Source organism: Lepidochelys kempii, chromosome 25 (genome assembly GCF_965140285.1).
Source record: "Lepidochelys kempii isolate rLepKem1 chromosome 25, rLepKem1.hap1, whole genome shotgun sequence".
NCBI classification, from domain to species: Eukaryota; Metazoa; Chordata; order Testudines; family Cheloniidae; genus Lepidochelys; species Lepidochelys kempii.
Window position 1 is genome coordinate 3,471,955 of NC_136404.1, and position 24,961 is coordinate 3,496,915.

Genomic DNA, 24,961 nt, shown 5'->3' on the forward strand with positions numbered 1-24,961 from the left:
GCCTTGTCTGTACTACAAAGGGTTTGCCAATATAATTATATCAGCCTAACTATACTGGCAAGCCCACCTAGTGGAGACGTTGCTTATACTAACAGGAGTTCTTTTGCTGATATAGCTTATGCCAGTTCCCTGACTGAACTGAGCTATCTGTATCACTATGTCTACACTTGGGTGTTTGCCAGCATAGCTATGTCACTTAGGGTTGTGATTTTTTTCATATACCCAGCTGACATAGTTATATTGGCAACGTTTTGAAGTGTGTACACCCAGGCCTCACTTAGAACACTAAGTTACTATGAAAAATCCTCCCCTCGGAGAATTATGCAACTATTGGGTCAGAAGCTGGCAGTAATAACACCAGCACACTTTACAAAACAAACACTGTAGTCCTTGATTATTTTCATGGCCCCAGAATGTTTCTACAAAAGTCTCTGTTGTTTTTTTTTTTCTAAAATATAGTAAGCTTATTCTGAAGGCAGTTCATTGTGGAATGAAAAAGGGTGTCTTCCTTTGTTTAAATCCTGCTGATACCCACAATTTGTATTTAGTATCTATATCCCATTGATAGCCAAACTTTTCATAGCTGAAGGCCACATTGGAAACTTGTTGGGAACAAAACTGCAGCTGATTTGTGTAAAAGAAAGCTGTCGCTAACATCCTTAAAAAGAGGTGCAGCCCAAATCAGTGCAACATGGGTGTTCAGATGAAGATGGTTTGTTAGAATCTGTATTCTCTAGATTGAGGTTAATGATAGCTATAGAGTGGGTTTTGCCCATCTCTGGTCTACACAAATGCCAGGCACAAAGCTAAGCAGCAGGTTGAGTTTGAGTTGATAATGCATAGGAAGCTTGACCTTTAAGTTTGAAGAAGCTTGTTGGAATTAAATATACAAGTCAAATGGCAATTCAGATAGGAATAGCATATATAGAAGTGATAGACAAGAGCTGAAAGGAGGAGAGGTCACTTTCTATTTAAGAGAGCATGCTACAGGAACAGGTTTCAGAGTAGCAGCCGTGTTAGTCTGTATTCACAAAAAGAAAAGGAGGACTTGTGGCACCTTAGAGACTAACCAATTTTATGCTCAAATAAATTGGTTAGTCTCTAAGGTGCCACAAGTACTCCTTTTCTTTTTGCTACAGGAACTAGACTTGAGCCCTCATGATGCAAATGGAAAAAATGAAACATAGTGGAAAAACCAATAGACCATCTTACAGGTAGTCTGTTAGAGACACCTGATCATGGGGAAGACCAGAGCAAATCACTGGTAAAGGAACTAAAACAAATGGCTACTGCTATCCAGATGTTTGGGACATTATCTGTGTTGAATTTGATTACTCTCCAGTAGAAAGGAAAAGTTAGAGATAGGACCTAATGGGTAGAACTTGTGGCCGGGGTCTAATTTCTCATCTCGGTACTTTGTGAACTTGGGTTATCACTTAACATTTCTTATACCGCAGTTTCTCAACTGTAAAATGAGAATAAAATATCTTAGGGGAATTGTGAAGCTTAATTAATATTAAAATACTTTGAGATCCGGTGAACTGTGCCAGAAAAGTGCCAGCTGTTATTTATTATTAGTGAGGATGGGAAGCAATTGTCACCATGGCAGGTAAACAGGAAGAGAGCTGAGTGTGCTTCCCATATCCGTCGGAGATAATGAGCCTATAGGCTTTAAGCATTTCATTAGATTCCTGCAGAGAGCATTCTCCCACTGTTTGTTACTCAGTGGGACCTGTCCAGAGAATAGATGTGCATATCTTTCAACCATTAGGGATGATTTGAATTAACTGCAGTTGCGGAGCAAGTAATCCTTCTCCTTTCAGTGTGCTTCAGTTCATATTTTTGAATTCCTTCACCAAAAGGTCATTGCTGTAATTGCTGTTGGCCATTCAGTATAATGATTGGTCTCCTGTAAAAACTAGCATGTTTTGAGAAATTATTATTTAAGTTGCCCCTAATAACAATAGTGGCTCTTGTTACTCACTTCATATCATCCTAAAAATTTTTTTTTTTTTTTATTTTTTTACAGAAAGACCTACCTCATCCTCCCTTGGTGCTGGCTCCTGTCAGCTTCCCGAACCCCCCCAAAGAGATGAATGCACCAGCATCTCAACAAGAAGCAGAACAACAAATGACCAACCCCACGCTTCATGCAGATGATCAAAATAACCCCTCCCTGTGTACAGAGGAGCTGCCTAACTTGAATACCAAGGAGCTGACCAATCCCAGCATGCAAGCAGAACAGCCACAAATTTCCATCCCACAAATAGAACAACAAACCAGTCAGAACAAGGATGACCCTGAAAGCAAGAGCCTAAGAGTAGAAAAGAACCAGCTGGATTAGATGATGAAATAGGAAATCTTTTTTCCCCTCTCCCCATCTCCAAACTTTCCCACATAAAACCAGTATGTAGACTGGTTCAGTAGTGTTCACATTCATTGAGGAACCTCACTGGGAATCTGATCATCAAATGCAAGGATATTCTGCCTTTGACTTCAGATACAGCTATACATTTCAAACAGCTTTCTGAAATATGGTGCTTTACAAAAATTCTGATGTATGAATTTCAGTGATCATTTTATTAGTTGGATGCCTTTTACCTTTCCTATTTCATTATACTAGGGTAATATTAAGAATTTTTATTTATACAGTACTCTGGGCTTGTGTGGCTGTTGTGCTGCTTTAGTATAGCATAGATTAATGTGGAGGAAAAGCATTGGACAAGTCTGCTACAATGCTAAGCAGGGAGAAATACTGTAGTTTTGTAGATTTTCCCTCCTTAATACTTTTAAATTTCTGCTTGTAAAAGGCATTGATGCAAGTGAATGGTTTAGTATAAATTGACACTCAAGAAATGTTGAGAACTGGTTAAATTACCAGCCTTCTGAAAAGATTTGTTTTACCATGGTGCATTAAATGCATCTCTTTCCTCAACATTTTTTTTTCCACTTCCAGGTGCCTGGGTTGGATGATATTCTAAATTAAAAGGCAAGATGCATGGATCTCCAGTAAGCACTGTAAGCACTCCTATGAATTCTAGGGGCTGTCTTTGAAATAAAATGTTCACTGAGTGGACCTTGCAGAATAATACACAGTAGACAAGCTTACTGGAAGTGTCTTTGCTGTTTTGTTTTGTTTTTAAAAGCACCCCACATCCTTATTTACCAGATAAATCAGATCATAAATAGTAACATTCTGCACAATTTAGTGGTCAGGCAGAATGGTATGCAGGAGACTTTAAGGACTGACTTTGATATAGGAAGTTCAGCTGGTTTCTTTGAATCTCTACTTACTATTATTTTTATAGGTTTCAGAGTAACAGCCGTGTTAGTCTGTATTCGCAAAAAGAAAAGGAGTACTTGTGGCACCTTAGAGACTAACCAATTTATTTGAGCATGAGCTTTCGTGAGCTACAGCTCACTTCATCGGATGCATACTGTGGAAACTGCAGCAGACTTTATATACACAGAGACCATGAAACAATACCTCCTCCCACCCCACTCTCCTGCTGGTAATAGCTTATCTAAAGTGATCATCAAGTTGGGCCATTTCCAGCACAAATCCAGGTTTTCTCACCCTCCGCGCCCCCCCCCCACACACACACACACACAAACTCACTCTCCTGCTGGTAATAGCCCATCCAAAGTGACCACTCTCTTTAAAATGTGTATGATAATCAACGTGGGCCATTTCCAGCACAAATCCAGGTTTTCTCACACCCCCACCCCCCTCCAAAAACCACACACACAAACTCACTCTCCTTGCTGGTAATAGCTCATCCAAAGTGACCACTCTCCCTACAATGTGCATGATAATCAAGGTGGGCCATTTCCAGCACAAATCCAGGCTTTCTCAACCCCCCCCTCCCCCCCCACAAACTCACTCTCCTGCTGGCAATAGCTCATCCAAACTGACCGCTCTCCTTACAATGTGCATGATAATCAAGGACTATTACCAGCAGGAGAGTGAGTTTGTGTGTGTGGTTTTTGGAGGGGGGTGTGGGGGTGAGAAAACCTGGATTTGTGCTGGAAATGGCCCACGTTGATTATCATACACATTTTAAAGAGAGTGGTCACTTTGGATGGGCTATTACCAGCAGGAGAGTGAGTTTGTGTTTGGGGGGGCGGAGGGTGAGAAAACCTGGATTTGTGCTGGAAATGGCCCAACTTGATGATCACTTTAGATAAGCTATTACCAGCAGGACAGTGGGGTGGGAGGAGGTATTGTTTCATGGTCTCTGTGTGTATATAATGTCTTCTGCAGTTTCCACGGTATGCATCCGATGAAGTGAGCTGTAGCTCACGAAAGCTCATGCTCAAATAAATTGGTTAGTCTCTAAGGTGCCACAAGTCCTCCTTTTCTATTATCTTTATGAATATAGCTTTGATTTCTGTGGGTTTGTCAACCTTACAAATATTTTACTAGTATTGCTATACCTGTATGGCTATGTGAACAAAAACTGCTAGTGTAAATGCAGCATATGCCCACAGAAGGGTTTTTTCTGTTGGCATAGTAACACCACCTCCCCAAACTATGTTAGTTATGCCGACAGAAGCATTCTTCTGTTGTCATAGCTGCATCTACACTTGGGGTTTATAGTGGTGTCAACTGCAGGGACGGGGTTCACACCCTTGGCCAACATAGCTATGCTGAGAAAACTTTGTAGTGTAGACTTGACCTATTGCTGAAGAAAAGTCTGAAGTTCTCTTCAAAGGAGAGCATGTGGTGCAGCTGTTCGTGGTTTGCAACCTCTTCATAACTGGTCAGCTGCCACAGGTTGTTTTTGTCCTAGGAGTGTTCAAAGTGTGACCTGCAAAGTTTTAGAATGAGGCTATAGCCACCTTCATTTGTGCTAGAACTGCAGAATAGATGCCCTACCATGCAACGGGAGAGCTGCATCTCCACAGTGAAGTTTAGGGAGACTACAGTCTATTCAGCTTTAACCAGATTAGGCGCAACTGCACTTCATAAATTGCCGATGCAGCTTTTCAGTATCCAAAATGTGGGCATCTCTTGTGTAACCTGACTCATTTCTTTGCACACCTGTGTTGCACATGCAGAGGGGCAAAGTAGTCAGATTAACTTTTGTTCATTATAAATATTATGCAGAATATATTCTGTTTGAGAATTTACTGATCAGAGCCATTTGATTTATTTCTAAGACATTCACATTCTTTATTTAATTATAAACATTCCAACTCATTCAAAAAAACCTTGCATTTTAAATGCAAATAACAAGGTTTTCAGGATCCTATTAATATCCTGGAAATAGAATATAATCTTCAACTCAACTCTGCCACTCAATAAATACAGTTCTTCTGAAAGAAAAATTATTGCAAGACATATAGTGTGACACTTTCAAGAGTATAGTCTCAATAGACCCTAAGAAATGCATTAATATTAAGCTCCAGTTGGCCTTTTGGATCAAGTTTTGAAAGGTTTTCAGTTGGCAGCTGTTCATGATAATTCTGTTTCTGTTTTTCTTCCGTTGAGTAGGCCTTCTGAAAGTTTATGCTGTGTCTTTTAGTCTGTAACCACTTTCTCTCTACTGTTTCATGTTAAGTGGACAATATTCATTTTCCAGAATATTAGAGGCTTTCTGTAAAACTACACTATGGGTTCAGAAGTTTACCATCTTCTGCCTAAGCCTTGATGACCTTAACTGGGCTCTGTCTGCCAAATTGACTCAACTCTGGCTGAAATGATGGTGAGTTTCTTGAAAGGTTTTCTGAGTCCGAAAGTCTGTAGTGTGTTCAGATTTGGTTTTCAGATTAACTGAATGCAAAGTGTTTTGAACAGTACTAAAGAGATTTTACCTATTTTATTTCCTCTTCTCCTTTATGGGCAGTATTGTCTTTGCTGAGGGTAAGCTGAACCAGTTTTTAGTCATGCAGAGTGACAGAGATGCTTGTATCGGACACTTCAGCCATCTGGATGATGCCTTAATTTAAGCCATTTTATAAATATGTATATTAAACATTTATTAAAAAAAAACACTGTGTTTAAATAATAAACTTGACAGACAAATTCCAGGAAATTCAAAGTTGAGGCTGATGTGTCATGACATTTGAATTTCCTTTGCCTTGATTCTCTTTTAACCATAACATTAAACATAATTTTTATATATTTAATAGTCAACCTGTTTTATGTGGTGATAAAGTATTAAGTTTTATCAAACTTCCTGAAATATTCATTTCTTTTCATTTGCCGTGGTGTTGCTTCCAGAGGTGAAACAGAGGTCTGATGGGAGAACGTAGACCATCATGTTGTCTGTAACTAAATTGAAAAGAGAGAATTCAGAACATTATAACTAGCTTGTAGTAGGCCTTTCAAAGTCACTTTTATTGTGTAGTCATCTTGCCTAATCTGTTTAGAAGAGATAATTTGCCTTTACTTTTGTGAATTATCCCTACAGATGTCATGTTCACATTTCACCTCCTATAAAGACTCATGTAAGGAAATGGATATGTTTTGCACACTAATGCAATACCTCTGATTAAAATAGGTGATTTGGAGATGCGTCCCATGCTTTGACCATTACAATACTGTTTTAAATCAGGTAACCCTGATAGGTCTATGTGACTGAGACTTTCTGAGCTCTGTCTCTCTGCAGAGCAGTAACACTCTCCATCATGAGACACCAGTTTGTTTTAAATGTTTCATTATAAGGCTACATTTTTCTATTTTATTTTTTAAAAGCATCCTTGATTGGTTTTAATATTGTAAAACTCAATATTGCATTGAAAAGAGCTAACAATATTTTCATAAATTTCATTTTTTATTAATGCTCAGGCATTTAATATTTGCATCCTTCAATATCTGGTTAACTGAAAATTAATTTGCTATAATAATCAGAGGATAAAGAATTTACTTCCACAAATTTGTATGTGTTCAGTCACAAGTACTTGTTTTAGTGACATACATTTTTGCTGTTTCATACTCCTTTAGAATCACTACAACAGTAGGAGAAGGAACTAGGTTTATTTTGGCTTAGGCATCATTAAATTCTAATTAGCACACCAAATCCTGTCTTTAGTTCCACCTGTCTGCCCTGTTGAAGACAGAGGGGTTGCACAGATGGAACAGAGGACAGAATATGGCCTGCAAAATTTTGAATAGAGGTGCTGCATGAATCAGAAACACTCAGAACACTATTTTAAATTATACTTCTCTTTCTTTAGTCGTATTACACACGAAGAGTATTTTTAAGTGCAATCCATTACAGCATGAGAAAACTTATCCTGCTTTTTAAGATAACAGTGAAAGATAAGACAACTCTGCAAGTGAAACTCTGTAGAAATTAAACCCCTGAAACCACTTACCATTGACTGAAGGTGAACTTGTAATCTAATCAATCAATGAAGTTCCTAGAAAAAAGGAGGGGGGAAAATCAGCAACATGTATTCAGCTTTTTTCTGCATCTTTTCCAGTAGGATCATTAATACATCTGTAGAAGATTGCCAGTGTACTCCATTGTTTTTATCCTTTTTCTGTATTAACCACCTCTGATCTGGTTGTTCTGGTAGCTGATTTCTTTACCTCTCAGCTGAACTTTCAAGCCTTTCCTTTAGACTTTTCATCTGTGTTACAATTGCCCTCAATCTCTCCCTCGCATTCCTACTGCCTTAAAAGCCTTGACAGCATTTTTCTCAGCAGTGCGCAGTTTCGTGAGCCAAGTTTGTTTCTGCACCCACGATCCGTGTATCTGAGATTGAGAGCTCCATGAGTGTGATGGCAGTATGCTAGGGACTGCAGCAGTGACCAGTGGTGATAGAGAGGGACCAGGCAGCGTTACTTTGGTTCACCGTACTGAGGCAGGGTGCTGAGGTAGTAGCTGCATTACCTGGGAAACTAATAGGAAGACGGTGAATTGCCATCTGCTTGGAATTTTGACCTCTGTGTCATGTACTGTCCTGGGAAGCTCTCATGGTCCTTTATAATGACATGGGATTTTAAAGGCTATTTTCTACTAAAACCCTGTTCTTCTGTAACTTCGTCCATGTTGAAGCATCTTTCCAAATAAAATGATTGAGCAGAAGTGCATGTTGAACCTCTCATCTCTGTGGAACTTGCCCTGTAGTTTTTGGAAACCTCTTCTGTTCCTTTTCCTGCTTGCTTGTAAGTGTTCATACCAGGAATGTATCTGGATTGAGTCTCCTTAACTACCATACTTTCTATTGAACTCCACTTGTGTTTGGGATTCCTTGGCTCTTTCATGTAACTCCTCTTATGGCCTCTTTAGCTTGACCACAAAATCATTTTTTCAGTTCTTATCACTCCTGCGTTGGGTGTCTGGAAATAAAATTGCTTCAGGAAATGGACTCTGTATGCAAATATCTAATACGAGCGACAGTCAGGTTTGTTTTTTCCTCCTTTCAGCTTTTTCCTCATTAGTAGATGGACTGTTGTATGTATTTGTGTGAAGTTCCAGCAACTATCTTTTTCTGCAGCTTTACTGATGAACAGTAAACAAAGCCAAATATTTTGGCTTCGGCTTTAGTCACTTGCAACATTTGTTTAGTATAATTTGTATTGAAGTAAACAGTCTAGTCACTAACATACCAACCACTTCTTAATCAGTTCAGAGAAACGTTGTACTTCAAGTTTTAGAGGGCTAATGTTACACATACAGTTACAGTCTTAACATTCTGTTTTGCATTTCAGATACCATGGTGATGAACAATATATAAATGCCTAAATAGATTTTGTTTGAGCCATTAAAAGATGTAGCGTAGATGTCAGCTTAGCCAGTTTTACTGTTGCTGCTGCTTGTGTTACAGAAGTGACTGAAGATCCCAGTCAGGATCAGGGCTGGGTGCTATATAGAGACAGCTGTTCTGGCATAGTTTCCATTTTTTGTAAATCTTATTATAGCTTGTCAGATATCAACATCTGCTTCCCCTCCATATTCATACTGTTCTGTATGAAACCACAATTCTTTACTTACTGTTTCAGCAAAGAGAGTAGAAGGGGATCATCATTAATGGGTATTGAGGGCAAGTATAACAGCTTTTAATAACGTATATCCTTTCTGAGGCCTTATTTTTCCTGTTAAAAACTCCCAGTTCTGGGAATGGAACAACGGTGTCACGACTGGGACGAGGGCAGTCAGACCTAGTGGTCGGGCAGGAGGCAGGCAGGGTCGGGTACCGAGAAGTCAGAGTCCAAGACAGGCCAGAAGGCAAACTGAGAGTCAGGAGACAGACAGGGTCAGGTTACCAGGAAATCGGGATTGGGTGCCAGGTTACAGACAGCAGTTGAAGAGTGAAGCCAAGGACAAACGAGGGTCAGAAGCCAGAGTCCAGGGTCAATTGCAAGCAGGATCTGGAGCAGAGATAGGCAGGCAGCCTGTGTTGTTGCTAAGACAGCTCTTGCTTCGTAGCTTCCTGGTTTAAATACTGTTACTGGCTAATCAGTGGGTTTTGAGGGGCTGCCACTCAGATCCAGCTGGATGGTAATTCCTGCCGAGACCCACCTCACAGGGTCCTCTTGTGGGAGCCCAGCCTAAGCCTCCAGTGGCGATGCAGAGGTTGTAGCAGCCCAGAGCCGGGTCCAGCCCCGCAGGTTCTTACAAATGGGGAATTCCTGTCAACTGGAAAAACTTCAGTCCAAAACCTCTGTATTTTTAAATACATCCCCCATTATTATGAAACCAAGAATCCCACTCTTTCTGGCCTGTCCAACACTTCTTTAAAGATCCCACCAGCTACTACAATGGAAAGCCCTGGCTGGGATGATTTAGTTGGTGTTGGTCCTGCTTTGAGAAGGGGGGTTGGACTAGATGACCTCCTGAGGTCTCTTCCAACCCTAATATTCTATGATTCTATATGATTCTATGAATGAATGGGCTTATAAAACAAGAGTAGTATTTTGTATAATTTATTAATTTCAGACTTAATTTTAGATATTGAGATTGCTGACTCCAATTATTCAATCATTTCTCACTGATTCTATTCCCATATCAATGCACTGGTCCTTTCTTTCTTTCTAGGCTTCCTGGACTTTGATGTAACACCTTCGCATATAGGAGAAACTGAATCCCCTGCCACCTTTTCTTGACTAACTGAATCCTCTTCTCTTTCCAATTTATAGAGCCATAGAGTTGCCCAAAATTTGATTTTATTAATAAAAATAGGTTTCAGAGTAACAGCCGTGTTAGTCTGTATTCGCAAAAAGAAAATGAGTACTTGTGGCACCTTAGAGACTAACCAGTTTATTTGAGCATGAGCTTTCGTGAGTGAGCTGTAGCTCACGAAAGCTCATACTCAAATAAATTGGTTAGTCTCTAAGGTGCCACAAGTACTCCTTTTCTTTTTAATAAAAATAATCATTTTGGAGAGTTTCAGTTTCTGTCGTTGTTGTCCAAAAGACATTAGGACAGGGAGGATGCTCTGGTAGTTAAGGTGGTGGACTGGGAGTTAAGAGATCTGGGTTCACTTGCCAGCTCAGCCACAGATTTCCTTTCCTCTCATCCTCTCTGTGTCTCAGTTCTCCATCTGGAAAATGGAGATAATGCTGCCTTTCTCTCATCCTTGGTCTATCCTATCTGTTTCTATTATAAGCTCTTCAAATTGTTCAGCACCTAGCACAATGGTGTCCTGATCTTGATTGGGATTTCTAGGCACCTCTGTAGTAAAACAATGAATACTAGACACACACACACACTAGGACACAATGTCTTGCACAGAAATATTCATCCCATAAATACGGTCTTTATTTCCAGGATGACTTACACAAGGTACCCACCCTGGCCATGCTACCACTACAAAGCAGTATGTCTGTGTTCCAAAATCAGTTGTCAGGCCAAATTTTGGTAGAACTGTGCCCAACAGTCTCTTTCCCATAGGTTTGTACCACAGCTGGCCTGACTTACTTTTATTACCATGGTGAGCACAGCTTTATTTAAAATGTATGCTCCTCCTACGCTACCCTTCTAGATTCCCTAGCACACGTGCTTAAAACAGTGTTGAATGTGGACACAAATTCTATTAAGTGTGTCAAAATTCTTTCAGACCTGTTTATAAGCCCTCAGTGACGTTATTGCTGATTAAAATTTTCAGTTACTCTGTTCACTGGTCTATTTTATCCAGCCTTATTTTACATGAGTATGAAACAAATGTGCTATGAAGCCAGCCTGTCAGTGTGATAATCTTTAAAGGAAGACATTCATTTTTCTCAGGCCACCAGTATGAATAGGGTCCTACAAAATTCACAGTCCAACTTGGTCAATTTCACGGTCAAAAGATTTTAAAAATCATACATTTTATTATTTCAGCTACTTAAATCAGAAATTTCATGGTGTTGTAATTGTAGGGGTCCTGACCCAAAAAAGGAGTTGGGGGGGGCGGGAGTTTGCAAGGTTATTGTAGGGGGTTGTGGTACTGCTATTCTTACTTCTGCGCTGCTGCTGGCGGCAGCACTGTCTTCAGAGCTGGGCAGCTGGAGAGCAGCAGCTGCAGGCCAGGAGCCTGGCCCTGAAGGCAGCGGCCATGCCACCACCAGCAGCAGTGCAGAAGTAAGGGTGGCCTGGTATAATATTGTCACCCTCACTTCTGCGCTGCTGCCTGCAGAGGCAGGCCCTCAGTCAGCCGCTGCCACTCTCTGGCCACCCAGTTCTGAAGGCAGCGCAGAAGTGAGGGTGGCAATATTGTAACCCCCCCTAAAATAACCTTGTGAACCCCCTGCAACTCCCTTTTGGGTGTGGACCCTCAATTTGAGAAACACTGGTCTCCCACATGAAATCTGTATAGTATAGGGTAAAAGCACATAGAAGACCAGATTTTCGGGAGGAGACCAGATTTCACAGTCTATCATGCGTTTTTCATGGCAGTGAATTGGTAGGGCCCTAAGTATAAATGATCACAGACACACATTCATGATCTGTTTGTAACTTAGCTTTGTTCCCAAGTTCTCTGTTAAACTTGGTATTTCTGAACCCACTCCTGTAGGCAGCCACCTTGCCGAAAAGACAATTTCACTCTACTTAAAAACAAAATATTTTGTGGAACTCCTTTTTAATGCTTGTTAGAGCAATTTGGAAAATGCGTTAGGAATATGCTCCGTGGGGCACTTGTACCATCTGGGTCACAAATAACATCAGTCTTTAGCAAGACAGCATCTTCAGCAGTAGGCTCAGAAGTGCCAAATGTAATTGAGTAGTTGGGGTGAAAGAGATGTCACAAGTTATTCAGGGTGACCAGTTATTCTTACCCTGTGAATATTCATAATGCAAAGCTATACAAATTGGGGTGTAGTTTCACTTTGAAATACAAGAGATGGTATTTCTCATGATAAGGGAAACTACACTGCTCAGGACTGGGTTGGTAATTGTACATGATGCTGTACTACAGTGCTTTGGGACAAAAGTTTGGTTCTGTAGGAGTTTCAAGTACAGTAAGTTGAGATCAGGCTGGTTCAAGAATTTCAAGTAGAATAAAAGTTTTCATCCATAGATCTCAAAACACTAAACATGGTTCAAGGGGTAGCATGGACAAAGGATGGGGGACAGTTTGTGATAAAGATCAGTTATACAGGAGCTCTGTGGCAGCAAAAAGATCCACTGCTTAGTTGTTATTTCCAATAATGTTGCTGAATGGGATTTTCAAAAGCACCTAACTGACTTTTAATGGCGGTTAAGTGCTTTTGGAATCCAACCTGACTATCTTAAATATATTGTGATATTTCATGATAAATTACTCATACACTGTCACATTCTGGGGTGCAGTCCATACCATTATGAGTAACCGTGCATGCCTCACCATGCCTTACTGTTGCAGCTCCTAACCTAGGCCACTCTCAACCAGTCTACCAGCATGCAGGTCACACCCTGAGTGTGTGTACTAGACAGCCCTGTACCAATAGCTGTGACCCCAGCACCCTGTCTACAGCCCCACTGCCCCACTCTGGCTTCCACTGGCCTGGGTTGCAGCCAGCAGGGTGATCCCAGCACACTCCCAGTCCCAAATTTTCCCCAAACCATATGCTTTGCAATGTCCATCCCTCTCCTGGACAGTTCAAAGAAATTGTACGGTTTGCTTGCTCCTTTAAGGAGACAAAATACACACCAGTTTGCCACATTAATTGGCGTTGACAACCACTTTAGTACAAACAGCACTGTTGGATTAACAAAAGGAGATAGGATTTTAAGTGAGTTTATATATAAGAGAGAAAGTTAAAATGGTTACAAGCAAATAAAAGTGAAAACTCGGGTATAAAACTTAATCTAGCAAGGTTTGGTTCCAGGCTTTGTTCAAGATAGCCTTTCTCACCCCCCTCTCTTCCAGCAGGATGGTGACTGACCCTTTCCTCAGTCAGGATTTCTTTCAGAGGCCCAAAGGTACTGATGCATTTGTCGACTTAGGTAGAAGAGAGAGCTTTGGGGTTCTCTACCCCTTCCTTTGAAATGGATTCTTCCAAAGGATACCCCCAAATTTATTCAAGCTGTGAGGAAGGCAACATGGAATGTGGTGGCGAAGGAAGCTCCATGATCTTTCTTCCCCCACGTGTGTTTGCTGAAATACAAAGTGTTCTGCTTCCTGCCATCTTCTCCCCCTGCTATCTTGATGGTCCTGTTTCTGCTTATTTGTAAATATGGATCTTCATTGTCTTTGCCTGACTATCAGGCTGATCAGAGAATAAAATGCACATTCCTTGGTCTAAGATAGACCTGTTTTATGCACATGTTAGTCATAATTCCATCATATATCCATAATTCCTAATACCCATTGTGTACATACAGCACACAAGAATATTAATGATTAATGAGTTATTAATTTCAAATGATACCTCACAAGGGCTCTTGGGAGTGATGCTCAGCACTGGAATTTCTTTAGTCTCATGATTGAATGCTACTGTCATGAACTCTCACTTGCAGCAGTCAGCAGGCCTTTGCTTGAGCGAAGCGTTCATAGAGCCCTAGAATATCAGGGTTGGAAGGGACTCAGGAGGTCATCTAGTCCAACCCCCTGCTCAAAGCAGGACCAATCCCCAACTAAATCATCCCAGCCAGGGCTTTGTCCTGAGCTTAAAAACCTCTAAGGAAGGAGATTCCACCACCTTCCTAGATAACCCATTCCAGTGCTTCACCACCCTCCTAGTGAGAAAATTTTTCCTAATATCCAACCTAAACATCCCCCACTGCAACTTGAGACCATTACTCCTTGCATTTGCTATAATGCAATTTCTAAGGCTGTAAATGGCAATATATATGGGAAGAATCATGTACAGTTGAATAGATACAAGTTTCCCTTTGCCCTTTTTCAGACTTAAAGAATTTCATAAACTGTTTGGAAAGAAAGCTCTCCAAAATATGTAGATATTTGATCTAACATTTTTTCAACAATAACCAGTCCCTTAGAAATTAGTGGCTGATCCTAATAAGCTTTTGTCTCACTTTCAGAATGGAATAGCAATATGAGGTACAAGAGGGTGTCTCTGGGCATTGAAACAAGAAATTTGGCTCTTTGCTGAGCTCTCTAAGTTTAACATGCACATGGCATGGTATCTGAGTACAGCCAAAGTTAAAACTCCATTCTTCTCCTGTCTTCTTCGTGCAATTCCACAGGAGAGTATGGGAAGGGCTGCTGCCATCCATAGGCTATTAATTGGGAGGAGACAAAAGAATGATAAGCATATGGGCCTTGCATTTAACGCCAGTGGTCATGTTGGTATCTGGAAGAAAGGAATTTAACTGTAGGCCAGCTGCTGAGATATCACCAGATTCCCTAGTACATGCAAGTTTCAGCTTAGATGTCATCACCAGCCCAGTATCTCTGCTAAAAGCCGCTATCATGATTGGTTGGGGTCACAGATAATGTAGCCAGGACACAGTCGGTTGAAGGCTTTGAAGATCAAGACCTAACTTCAAATTGGATCCTGTATTGGATCAGGAACAAGTAGATTGTGTACAGCAGTGTGGTGCCTTTGTTTTGTGCCTATGTTAATGTAACATGTAGGAGCTCTTCTGAATACCTAGGCTTTCCTCTTGGCCTGCACTTTCAACTGTAATCAAGCCTAGGAATGACAAATGCATGAACCATGGAATCCAGGTCCACATCTCACAGTCTTCTTGTCAGCCACTGATACTGTAGTAGATCTAAGATCAACAGAATGCTGATCAATGACTACAGCCTGTCTAGCGTACTTGCAGAAGATTAGCTGTCACTTTGTTCGAGAATGGTAGATTATATGCAAGGCAGTAATTGGTGAGATTATTCCCAATGCAGTATTTTTTAACTTTGTCTTTTAACCAAATAGTATCTTACCAGACATCTATTGTCTTAAAAGTTTGGCTGTGGTCAGAACAATGGTATAAAAATGGCACATCCTCCCTTACCATGGACCCAAATTTAAGATGCTTAAGTGTGTGCACAGCAAGGAAACAAATGGAGTAGAGACCCTGAACCTGAAGACTCCACACATGCCCCTGTATGCCGTGACAGTGATCCCTTCAGTGGGTTTCCACAGCTAACAGTAGAGGTTTGGGCATGCTATAGATGTGACCAGTGAACTTATGCATGATGCCAACACACTTAGCAATATGCTTGCATGGTAAGATAGCAGTGGGCTGTCTGTTTCTGATTTCCCTCTGCCCCCCACCCCCCTGCCATTGCCAACTGAAACTGGTGGCTGTGTGCGTGAACTGCTTTGTTTTCAGTTTGCGGGCAAGGATTCTGATTCTTAGACCTCTTGTTGTTTATGCAAGTAGAGCTCTTTATTTCAAGCCTTGGTAATGATGATGGATGATATCTGATATCTGTCTGCTTCTTGTGTGTCTTTAGGACTCACCTGCTCACTTACTGTCACTGATAGGCTTTTATTCCTCATAGAATCATAGAAGATTAGGATTGGAAGAGACCTCAGGAGGTCATCTAGTTCAACCCCCTGCTCAAAGCCGGAACAACCTCAACTAACCAACCTCAACATCTCATACTCCTGCAGAGCCAACACCAGCTATGGGAGAGCAAATGGATTCTCTCTCTGCCTAGTACATTAGCAGTGGCATTGTCAATGAAATTCATCACCATGAACAAAGGGTCTACATTTGGAAGTCAGTCAGCAAAAGCCCAGCTTGAGTATTGGCTCACAGATTAAGTTTACTGTGTTGGCACTTGGATAATACTGAGTTTTCAAATGAGCATATTTGATCCTGGGAGCTTCTGACAGAATAAATATGGGACCCAACAATTTCATTCTGGGCACATATTAAAAATAGAAAAATATCACTGCAGTAGGACAGTTTGCTGTAGGGTGGGTTATGGTAGGTTTTTTAGCCTTTTGAGGTGAAAGGTCTGTTCAGTATGTGTAGGTTAGTCATATCCCTACTGATTCTGCTACTACTACCATGGTGAAGAAAGTGGAGACAGACATAGTTGTGCATGAGTGCTGATTGAACAAAATCAATGTTGTGTTATCAAAAGAGAACTGGTGCTGCTTCATGTGTGGAACAGATGGAACGTTTAGACCAAATCATAGCATTCCACCCCAATATGGAGAACATTTAAAAGACAAGATATAGGAATGTGTTTATTAAAAATTGGTTTATTTTGGATGCTTCACAGAAGCTGCTTTTGGGAGAGAGGCTTATCTGTGGGGTGCATAATCTACAGACCAGTTCTAATGGGCTGGCTCGTGGAAGGGCCTTGTAATAATGTGTAAACACAGCATATCCATTAGTAGAGTGAAGATTTTAAACACTAAGGGGGTATTAATCTTAGTTCCTGTGGAGTCATATATTTTACTGTGCATATGTAAACCTGAACTGAATCCTTTAAACTAGTATTTCATACTGTATAGTCCGGTAGCCAAATGCAAGTTTTGGGCCCTTGTTTAGTGTCCATACAGTGGTGGTGGTGGTTTTATGTGGATTCTGAATTTCAGTATCCTAAATTCAAAACAATTGCTTTATGACACCTTGTCACTCCTGAGCATTTTGAAATCTGAGCACTTATTACCACTTCCCTCCAAACTCTCAAGCCAGGTGAGAGTGAAATCACTTTAATTGAATTTCAATTATTTTTAATGAAAGCCGCACACTAATATTTTGTTACGGAACATAATTAGCAAAGAGGTGTATATGTAATGTCTGTATTGGTGTCTGTATAATCATAGAATCATAGAATATCAGGGTTGGAAGGGACCCCAGAAGGTCATCTAGTCCAACCCCCTGCTCGAAGCAGGACCAATTCCCAGTTAAATCATCCCAGCCAGGGCTTTGTCAAGCCTGACCTTAAAAACCTCTAAGGAAGGAGATTCTACCACCTCCCTAGGTAACGCATTCCAGTGTTTCACCACCCTCTTAGTGAAAAAGTTTTTCCTAATATCCAATCTAAACCTCCCCCATTGCAACTTGAGACCATTACTCCTCGTTCTGTCATCTGCTACCATTGAGAACAGTCTAGAGCCATCCTCTTTGGAACCCCCTTTCAGGTAGTTGAAAGCAGCTATCAAATCCCCCCTCATTCTTCTCTTCTGCAGGCTAAACAATCCCAGCTCCCTCAGCCTCTCCTTATAAGTCATGTGTTCCAGACCCCTAATCATTTTTGTTGCCCTTTGCTGGACTCTCTCCAATTTATCCACATCCTTCTTGTAGTGTGGGGCCCAAAACTGGACACAGTACTCCAGATGAGGCCTCACCAATGTCGAATAGAGGGGAACGATCATGTCCCTCGATCTGCTCGCTATGCCCCTACTTATACATCCCAAAATGCCATTGGCCTTCTTGGCAACAAGGGCACACTGCTGACTCATATCCAGCTTCTCGTCCACTGTCACCCCTAGGTCCTTTTCCGCAGAACTGCTGCCTAGCCATTCGGTCCCTAGTCTGTAGCTGTGCGTTGGGTTCTTCCGTCCTAAGTGCAGGACCCTGCACTTATCCTTATTGAACCTCATCAGATTTCTTTTGGCCCAATCCTCCAATTGGTCTAGGTCCTTCTGTATCCTATCCCTCCCCTCCAGCGTATCTACCACTCCTCCCAGTTTAGTATCATCCGCAAATTTGCTGAGAGTGCAATCCACACCATCCTCCAGATCATTTATGAAGATATTGAACAAAACCGGCCCCAGGACCGACCCTTGGGGCACTCCACTTGATACCGGCTGCCAACTAGACATGGAGCCATTGATCACTACCCGTTGAGCCCGACAATCTAGCCAGCTTTCTACCCACCTTATAGTGCATTCATCCAGCCCATACTTCCTTAACTTGCTGACAAGAATACTGTGGGAGACCGTGTCAAAAGCTTTGCTAAAGTCAAGAAACAATACATCCACTGCTTTCCCTTCATCCACAGAACCAGTAATCTCATCATAAAAGGCGATTAGATTAGTCAGGCATGACCTTCCCTTGGTGAATCCATGCTGGCTGTTCCTGATCACTTTCCTCTCATGCAAGTGCTTCAGGATTGATTCTTTGAGGACCTGCTCCATGATTTTTCCAGGGACTGAGGTGAGGCTGACTGGCCTGTAGTTCCCAGGATCCTCCTTCTTCCCTTTTTTAAAGATTGGCACTACATTAGCCTTTTTCCAGTCATCCGGGACTTCCCCGGTTCGCCACGAGTTTTCAAAGATAATGGCCAATGGCTCTGCAATCACAGCCGCCAATTCCTTCAGCACTCGGATGCAACTCGTCCGGCCCCATGGACTTGTGCACGTCCAGCTTTTCTAAATAGTCCCTAACTACCTCTATCTCCACAGAGGGCTGGCCATCTCTTCCCCATTTTGTGATGCCCAGCGCAGCAGTCTGGGAGCTGACCTTGTTAGTGAAAACAGAGGCAAAAAAAGCATTGAGTACATTAGCTTTTTCCACATCCTCTGTCACTAGGTTGCCTCCCTCATTCAGTAAGGGGCCCACACTTTCCTTGGCTTTCTTCTTGTTGCCAACATACCTGAAGAAACCCTTCTTGTTACTCTTGACATCTCTTGCTAGCTGCAGCTCCAGGTGCGATTTGGCCCTCCTGATATCATTCCTACATGCCCGAGCAATATTTTTATACTCTTCCCTGGTCATATGTCCAACCTTACAGGCCTCATCTGGAGTACTGTGTCCAGTTTTGGGCCCCACACTCCAACCTTAATCCGTATATCTTGCTAGTACACCCCCATCTTCCCACTGAGCCATAATCTTCTTGTACTCACAAAGCATGTTGACAACAAATCCTTGCATATTTACTCATGAGAATTAATTTTCAAATATTGGACAATTATAGGCATTAGCAGATTATAAACCAAACAGAGATTCAACTCTTTTCCTCATTCACTGATCTCCTAGACTTCACTTAGCACCCAGAGGCAATAGTAAACATTATAGAGTGTCAATGTACACACTTACAACTGGAATTCACCAAATGCAAGAATTCAACATTGCTGGCCCACAGGATTCTGTGAGACAATACCAAGGATAGTAGACAGTGACAAATAAAACATGTACAGGTGGGTCCAACAAAGGTATGACACTAACCTTCACTATTCAAGAGTGGTTTCAGAGGAACAGCCGTGTTAGTCTGTATTCGCAAAAAGAAAAGGAGTACTTGTGGCACCTTAGAGACTAACCAATTTATTTGAGCATGAGCTTTCGTGAGCTACAGCTCACTTCATCTGATGTTATCAGATGTTGTAGGCCTATTCAAGAGTGATAGGCCTACAAGCAAGTTCATGAGAGGTTGACGTCAATATTTTGTCTCATCATCAATATTTTGTCTTACGAGTTGGATCCTGTACAAGTGTCCATGTTCACTAACTGGTTACATGAGGATTTCTACGGCTGAGTCTAACCTAAAGAAGCAGCTGTAGACAGAAATGTCAACTAGACATACTTCACAAGAAGTATCCTGCACAGTCATTGATGGTTCAACAATTCCTTGGGTTACTCAAGCGGCATCATCAAGGACTTTGACCAATTTCAAAGTCTATGGTAAACACAAGTGATGTACATCTTGTCTTTGACAGGTACAAAGACTTCAGCACAAAGAGTGTCACAAGATCTACCAGAGCCACAGAAGCAAGCAGAGTGCATCAGTTGAGTATAAGTACACAGCTACCTCCACTGAAAGTTGTCTTGACAGTTACTGAAAATAAGAAACAGTTGAGTGACATCATTCATGAATTCATACAGAACTCATTCAAGACAAGAAGTTTGACCAATGACACACACTAAAGCACAAACTAGTCATCAGAGGCAGAGACAATAACCCGGTGGAAATAAACCAGGGAGATGTGATGATCAACAAAGAAAATACAGCCACCTCAAATGAGAGAGCCAATAAATCCTCGTACAACAAATGGTTGTGGTTGCAAAACAGAAATCAGTAAGAATGTCAGTATTATCACTGATGTATTTGTCTTATAAGACGAGTACCCTTATCTTGAACAGGGCCTAACGTCTTTGATAATTATGAAACCCCAATCAAAGAGAGATCTGTAATAAACATCTATGCTACTGCAGAGCAACGGTGGAAAACTGTACTAAGACTGTTAGCTGCCTGTACGCACTCAGGCTATGATACAGCAGCTTCCTATTTGGATCTCGACAAAGGAATTGTGTTGATGATTCTGCAAGCTAGATTCTCTCTCTCTCTCTCTCTCTCTGCTGTGTGACATCAATGCAGCAATGCCTGCTGCCATTGAACAAGCAGCCAAATTCATGGCTGCATGGTACGGACAATCTAGTGAGAGTTATGTACCTTCTAAATTTAAGAGATGTGGATATGACCGTGCCAAACTGCTATGTACCATATTCTTTACTTGCCAGGGAGGGGTCGGTGTGTTGCAATGAAATGACAAAATTTGCTTTCGCATTTGTAGATTAAAAACTGGTGACAAGTAGTGACCTGATTATTTATATTAGGACACTCAACTACAGTTTGAATGAAAAGAACACTAGTAATCATTTATAATGGGGGGAGGGATAGCTCAGTGGTTTGAGCATTGGTCTGTTAAACCCAGGGTTGTGAGTTCAATCCTTGAGGGGGCCATTTAGGGATCTGGGGCAAAAATTGGGGATTGGTCCTGCTTTGAGCATGAGTTTGGACTAGATGACCCCCTTCCAACCCTAATATTCTATGATTCTAAAATGAAATATTTGGTTCATATTGTTTTGTTGAATATTTTTCACATTTGAGTGGGCAGTGTATTGAATGAAAATTGAGGTCTGTGCCTGTACCCACAACCCCCCCTCCTCATGTACCTCTTTATTCAAATATGTATTGTTATTGATTGTCATTGCAAATGTTAAATACGTGCTTTTTATATATTAAAACTCTTTTGGCTTGATTTGGGCAAACTCTTACTAATGGGGATAGGGATGGCAGAAAGGGTGGGATGGGATGTCAATATTTCAAATGCTCCACAGTGACAGTGTCAGGCAGATTTTTAAAATATCTGGTCCTGAGAAACAGAATCCACAAAAAGCCTTGTATGGACCCTAAAGCCCGGTTGACCAGCGGGGTTGACAGACTAATGCTAAAGGAAGCTGCCATGGTCCAAAAGCTACACTATATTTTTCTGCATTAATCACTTTCTATTTCATTAAAAAGAAAAGGAGTACTAGTGGCACCTTAGAGACTAACCAATTTATTTGAGCATAAGCTTTCATGAGCTACAGTTCACTTTATTGGATGCATTCAGTGGAAAATACAGTGAGGAGATGTATATACACACAGAACATGAAAAAATGGGTGTTATCATACACACTGTTCTTTTTTGTTTAAAATTTTTTAAAAGAGTTGGCCAATGCGGACAGAGTGCAACATTAAAATTCTATTAAAACGTGATATTTTCTCCACTCTGACGGGCTCTACCACAGTAACTGACACTGTGAAAATGCGGCATAGATGGGCCATAAAAGAAGTGGAGGCTCTTCTTTGAGTGCTTGTTCATGTTAATTTCAATCTGTATGCGCACTCCATGTGCACGACAGCTGGCAGATTTTTCCCCTAGCAGTATCTATAGGGTCAGCTTGGGCACCCCCTGCAGTCGCGTCCTCATGGCGCCCAATATAGGGCCCTGCCGACCTGACCCGCTCTCATTTCCTTCTTACCGCCTGTGATGGCTAGCTGGAACTCCCTGTTGCTCATGCCTTGGCAAGCACATGCTTCACAGTATCATGTGTGTATATAGTTAGATTTAGTAGTAGTTATAGTTAGTGTAGATAGTTTTTTCTCTCATAATTACAAAATAAGTGACTCTGGTGTGATTCTATAGTGTTATTCGCAAAAAGAGGGGGAGTACTTGTGGCACCTTGGGGACTAGCCAGTTTGTTTGAGCGTGGGCTTTCGTGGGCTGCAGCTCGCTTCGTCGGATGCATGCTGTGGAAAGTTTAGAAGATCTTGTTATATACACACAGAGCATGGGGGAATGCCTCCTCCCGCCCCACTCTCCTGTTGGTAGTGGCTTATCTAAAGTGATCACTCTCCTTACAATGTGTATGATAATCAGGTTGGGCCATTTCCAGCACAAATCCAGGACAAGGAGTAATGGTCTCAAGTTGCAGTGGGGGAGGTTTAGGTTGGATATTAGGAAAAAATTTTTCACTAGGAGGGTGGTGAAACACTGGAATGCGTTGCCTAGGGAGGTGGTGGAATCTTCTTCCTCAGAAGTTTTTAAGGTCAGGCTTGACAAAGCCCTGGCTGGGATGATTTAATTGGGGATGGGTCCTGCTTTTGAGCAGGGGGTTGGACTAGATGACCTACTGAGGTCCCTTCCAACCGTGATATTCTATGATTCTATAAGTTTCCTTTGGGCATCCCACACACACACGCGCTTCTCCCCTGCTCCGGGGTATGCCTCAGTCCCCGGGCTTTAAGCCGTGCTCTGACTGCATCAGGTTTATGCCAAGAAGTGACCCACACACTTTGTGCTTGAAGTGTCTTGGGGAGGGTCACCTTAGGGACCATTGTAAAATCTGTAGAGGGTTTCAACCCAGGACCCTCTAGGACAGAGCACAGTACCTCCGAGTTCTGCTTATGGAGCCTTCAGCCTTAGTTGGACCCCAGTGCGGTGGACCTGGCCCCAAGTGCCCCTTCCTCGGTGCGCAGTGATCCGGTACCGTTGACACGCAAGTTGGTTCTGAGGAAGGACTCCTCTAGAGATGAACGGCTCCGCACACAGGTCCCAGACATCTGTCAGGCAGCTGTCTCACTCCCCGGTGCCCCATAAATGGAAGAAGGTCGACAGAGGGCACTCCCAGACCAGGACTAAAGACCAGGTGGCCAGCAAGCCCCTCATCAGGCACCCAATCGGTGAGGCCTCAGTCAACTCCTGCCCCAGGATGAGTCCAGTCGAGTCTGGACCTGCACCACCCACCAATCTGCCACCATGAGGACCTACAGCTTCTCTCCATGCCAGAAGTGTTCGAGGTGGCATTGGACCTCCTGTCACCAGAGCCAGTGTTCCTCGCTCCTTGGGACCCCAGAGGGGTCGAGGGCAGGGAGCAGGCTCCTGTACCAGCTGCTATCTTGTCCTCCTTGTCTCCGGATGAGGTGGTGTCTGGCTCAGTAACCACTGCAACCTTCAAGGACAGCAGGGTCCTACAGCAGCTGCTGAGATGAGTGGCCCAGAACCTGAACATCAAACCTGAGGAGGTGGTGGAGGAGTCTGACCTGATGGTCGACATTCTTTCCCCTCCAGGGCCATCCCATATCACACTGCCGCTGATTAAAACCGTCAGTGATGCCGTGAAGACCCTGTGGCAGACCCCGTCCTCGATACCGCCTACCGCCAAGAGGTACGAGCAGAAATACTTTGTCCCCTCAAAGGAACACCTATACATGCACCCCCAGCCGGACTCCCTGGTAGCGGACGTGGCTAACCAGCGCGAGCACCAGGGCTACCAGGGGCCCTCTCCCAAGAATCGAGAGGCCAAAAAACAACCTCTTCAGGAGAAAAATCTGTTCCATGGAGGGGTTGCAGCTCCGTATCGCTAACCATCAGCGGTGGTTAGCAGGTACAATTATAATACTTGTGGGGCCATGCAAAGTTTCCAGAACTCCTCTCAAAGGACTCTTACATGAAGTTTTCTGTGCTAGTAGAGGAGGGCAAATTAATTTCCCATGCATCCCTTCAGGCAACCATGGATGCAGCGTATGCAGCATCTTGCACCATGGCTATGAGGAGGAGTTCCTGGCTGTAGGTCTCTGGCCTCCCATACGCGGTGCAGCAGACAAGCCAGGACCTCCCCTTGAGGGTCAGTCTTTGTTTTCTGAGAATACTGACTCGCCTGCACAGCCTCAAGGACTCTCAAGCCACCTTGAAGTCTCTGGGCCTCCACACCCTTGCCAACCAATGGAGGCACTTGAGACCTCAGCCCCAATCGATGAATTATCAACCTCAGGGTAGGAAGGGCGGGTTGCACAGGAGGAGTAGGAACTCAAGGAAGAGACCTCACCCTCCTCTGGCCAGGGGTCTGGCCAGTCGAAACCCTCCTCAGGCCCAAAACAGTCCTTTTGAAAGTGCACCTGGGGACGACACTCCAGTGCAAAGACTGAATCCATCCCACCTTACCTTTTTGTCCCGTCTTTCCCCTTTCTACCATGCATGGGCCTGTATTACTTCGGACTGCTGGGTACTCCGCACGGCAGAGAGGGGATATTCACTCCAATTCTCTGCCCTCTCGCCCTTCCATCCCCCTTCCCCATCCCTCTTCAGGGACCCTTCTCACAATCAATTCCTTATACAGGAGGTGCAATCCCTCCTCTTGATGGGGGCAGAGGAAGAGGTTCACCAGGAGCAGAAGGGCAAGGGCTTCTATTCCCGGTATTTCCTAACACCGAAAGCCAACGGCAGGCTCAGGCCCGTCCTAGACCTGTGAGAGCTCAACAAGTTAATTAAGAAACTCAAGTTCCACATGGTCTCCTTGGCCACCATCATCCCTTCCTTGGATCCAGGGGATTGGTATGCTGCCCTTGAGTTGAAGGACGTGTACTTTCATATAACAAGGAGTCTGGTGGCATCTTAAAGACTAACAGA

The 24,961-nt window shown here is 42.7% G+C and overlaps 1 protein-coding gene across 9 annotated transcripts in view; it reads left to right on the forward strand.

The window, feature by feature from the left end:
- SPPL2B (signal peptide peptidase like 2B) overlaps nucleotides 1-21,268 on the forward strand; it is a 102,232-nt gene extending 80,964 nt beyond the window's left edge. For 4 of the 9 annotated variants that reach the window (XR_013635041.1, XR_013635036.1, XR_013635042.1 and 1 more), the window contains 2 exons: nucleotides 2,030-3,018; nucleotides 5,586-6,127. Coding sequence is in view for 1 of the 9 variants with exons in the window: in XM_078850601.1 (XP_078706727.1) it covers nucleotides 2,030-2,344 (315 nt within the window). In the remaining 8 variants the exon portion in view is untranslated. Of the gene's footprint in view, nucleotides 1-2,029; nucleotides 3,335-5,585; nucleotides 6,128-15,828; nucleotides 17,185-19,945 lie in introns of those variants that run through there. The other 5 variants (XR_013635038.1, XR_013635037.1, XR_013635039.1 and 2 more) reach the window with 5 other exon arrangements.
- Nucleotides 21,269-24,961: the final 3,693 nt, after the last annotated feature.